Raw genomic sequence first — 2731 nt, forward strand, 5'->3', positions numbered from 1 at the left:
CAGAAAGTTAAAACAAAGAGAGGTACAGAAAAGCGTGCTATCCTTCTTAGCGCAACTACTACCCCGCTCTTCTTGTCAATTTCACTGCCTTTGCCATGAGCGGTGGACTGACGATGCTACGAGTATACGGTCTTGCTGAAAAATGGCATTGCGTTCAGTTTCATTCTGTGAGTTCGACAGCTACTTGACTAAATGTTGTATTTTCGCCTTACGCGACTTGTTTTATATTTAGTCAAGTTTTGACTAAATATTTTAACATCGAGGGGGAATCGAAACGAGGGTATGGTGTATGTGCGTGTGTCTGTGTTTGTGTGTGTGTGTGTGTGTGTGTGTGTGTAGAGCGATTCAGACTAAACTACTGGACCGATCTTTATGAAATTTGACATGAGAGTTCCTGGGTATGAAATCCCCGAACGTTTTTTTCATTTTTTTGATAAATGTCTTTGATGACGTCATATCCGGCTTTTCGTGAAAGTTGAGGCGGCACTGTCACGCCCTCATTTTTCAACCAAATTGGTTCAAATTTTGGTCAAGTAATCTTCGACGAAGCCCGGGGTTCGGTATTGCATTTCAGCTTGGTGGCTTAAAAATTAATTAATGACTTTGGTCATTAAAAATCTGAAAATTGTAAAAAAAAATAAAAATTTATAAAACGATCCAAATTTACGTTTATCTTATTCTCCATCATTTGCTGATTCCAAAAACATATAAATATGTTATATTCGGATTAAAAACAAGCTCTGAAAATTAAATATATAAAAATTATTATCAAAATTAAATTGTCCAAATCAATTTAAAAACACTTTCATCTTATTCCTTGTCGGTTCCTGATTCCAAAAACATATAGATATGATATGTTTGGATTAAAAACACGCTCAGAAAGTTAAAACAAAGAGAGGTACAGAAAAGCGTGCTATCCTTCTTAGCGCAACTACTACCCCGCTCTTCTTGTCAATTTCACTGCCTTTGCCATGAGCGGTGGACTGACGATGCTACGAGTATACGGTCTTGCTGAAAAATGGCAGCTACTTGACTAAATATTGTATTTTCGCCTTACGCGACTTGTTGTTCTTCTATCTGACACAATCACTCGGCGGCTACTTCACAGGTTTTCCACAGCTGCTGCAGTCTGTAAAAAGTTTGACTACGGAATCAAAAACTTCAATCGGCATGCAATCGTGTTAAGCAGAACTGGAGCTTCAAGAACAGGACTGAGGGAGATCATCTTTCACTTATTGCTACGCTCACCGGCTTTTTGGCACCTTTGATATATGGATGTCTTAACATCGACTGCAGCTTGTCGTCATGGCTGAGTTCAGATCCTGCTCCGCTATAGACGGAGACGCCCTGAGGTTTGTTGCTCGCTATCCGAGTGATAAATCTGTGTTGTTGTTGTCGCAATGATGTTTTTAATTGTGGACACAGTATGATTTCTATTAATTGGTTACGGAATGCTAGACAGTTAACAGTTAACATAATTTGATTGTTTTAAAACTCAGTTTATTTGGTAGTTGACGTTACTTTTTCGTCTTCTTTTTTTTATTGGGGGGGGGGGGGGGGGGGGCGCACTTCCATGGTTTTGTAGCATTAAAGTGTTATCGGACCCGCTCACTTTGCCGCAACCGAAGGAAAATGACGAAGAAATACTGATCTTCATAGTAACTCCCCCCCCCCTCCCTCTCCCCCCCTCTCCTCACAATGATGATACCCCAACCACACACACGACGACGTGTATACTAATTATGTAGATACAGAAAGCAGGGCCGGACCAAATGAGTTGTAAGGGGGGGGGGGGGGGTTCCTCCTTTTTTGGGGGGCAAATCAGCGAAGTGAAGCCACAAGCGCGCGCCTGCTTTCAGGCGCGCGAACTAGGGGGGTCCGGGGGGCATGCTCCCCCGGAATTTTTTGAAAAACGGTTAAAATCTGTGCAATCTGGTGCATTCTGGGCCTTGTTTTGAGGGTTAAGAGCAGCATTGTTTTGGTGCTAAAACTAGTAAAAAAAACAAACACTCAAAGCAAGGTACATGCTTTTTCCAGGGGTGGGGTTCGGAACCCCTGGAACCCCCCCCCCCCCCCCCCCTGGGTCCGGCCCTGGAAAGACAGACATGCAGACAGACAGACAGTACGCCAGCAGAGACAGGAAAGCAAGCAGGGAAACTAAGACGAACACCGTGAGAAAATCGTAAGGCAGAAACTAGAGGAGTACGGATGAACTGACAGCGATTAACTGAGAGAGGAAGATCGATACACTGTTACGACAATGTTGTGCAGTGCATGCGGGAAACTTTTACCGGATAATCTTTATTTTTAAACCAATGCATGTAGAAGGACAAGAAATCCATCTGCTAGTAACAGACAACCGCATAGGAGCACGGTTGAACTGAGAGCGATCAACTGAGAGGGAGATCGGGACACTGTTATGGCAGTGTTGTGGCACATGGAAACGTTTACGGTCAATAATGGATGAACCCCTAACACCTGTCGGCTTACTCCATCAAACGCGCTTAGCGAAGGCTCAGACAGCGATGCTGTATGTGCAAAGACACAGAAACACACCCAATGTTATTACGCTAGCTATAATTCCCGATTGATCAATGCGGGAGAGGCATGAAGGACACTTAACCGTTTATTGTCAGTCATACCACAACAACAAGCAAGTAAACAAACAGACAAAGAAACAAACTAACAGTAACAAGCAAAACCTTCAAGACAGAAAGAAAGAAAGAAAGAA

At 43.0% G+C, this 2731-nt stretch overlaps 1 protein-coding gene across 1 annotated transcript in view; it reads left to right on the plus strand.

Moving 5' to 3' along the window:
- The first annotated feature begins 1129 nt into the window (after window positions 1-1129).
- The window catches only part of LOC138975783 (uncharacterized), a 33204-nt gene continuing 31602 nt past the window's right edge, over window positions 1130-2731 (plus strand). The window contains exon 1 of the mRNA XM_070348535.1: window positions 1130-1352. Within this exon, the coding sequence (XP_070204636.1) occupies window positions 1306-1352 (47 nt within the window). The 5' untranslated portion in view covers window positions 1130-1305. The remainder of the gene's footprint in view (window positions 1353-2731) is intronic.

This window comes from Littorina saxatilis, linkage group LG9, assembly GCF_037325665.1.
Source record: "Littorina saxatilis isolate snail1 linkage group LG9, US_GU_Lsax_2.0, whole genome shotgun sequence".
NCBI lineage: Eukaryota > Metazoa > Mollusca > Gastropoda > Littorinimorpha > Littorinidae > Littorina > Littorina saxatilis.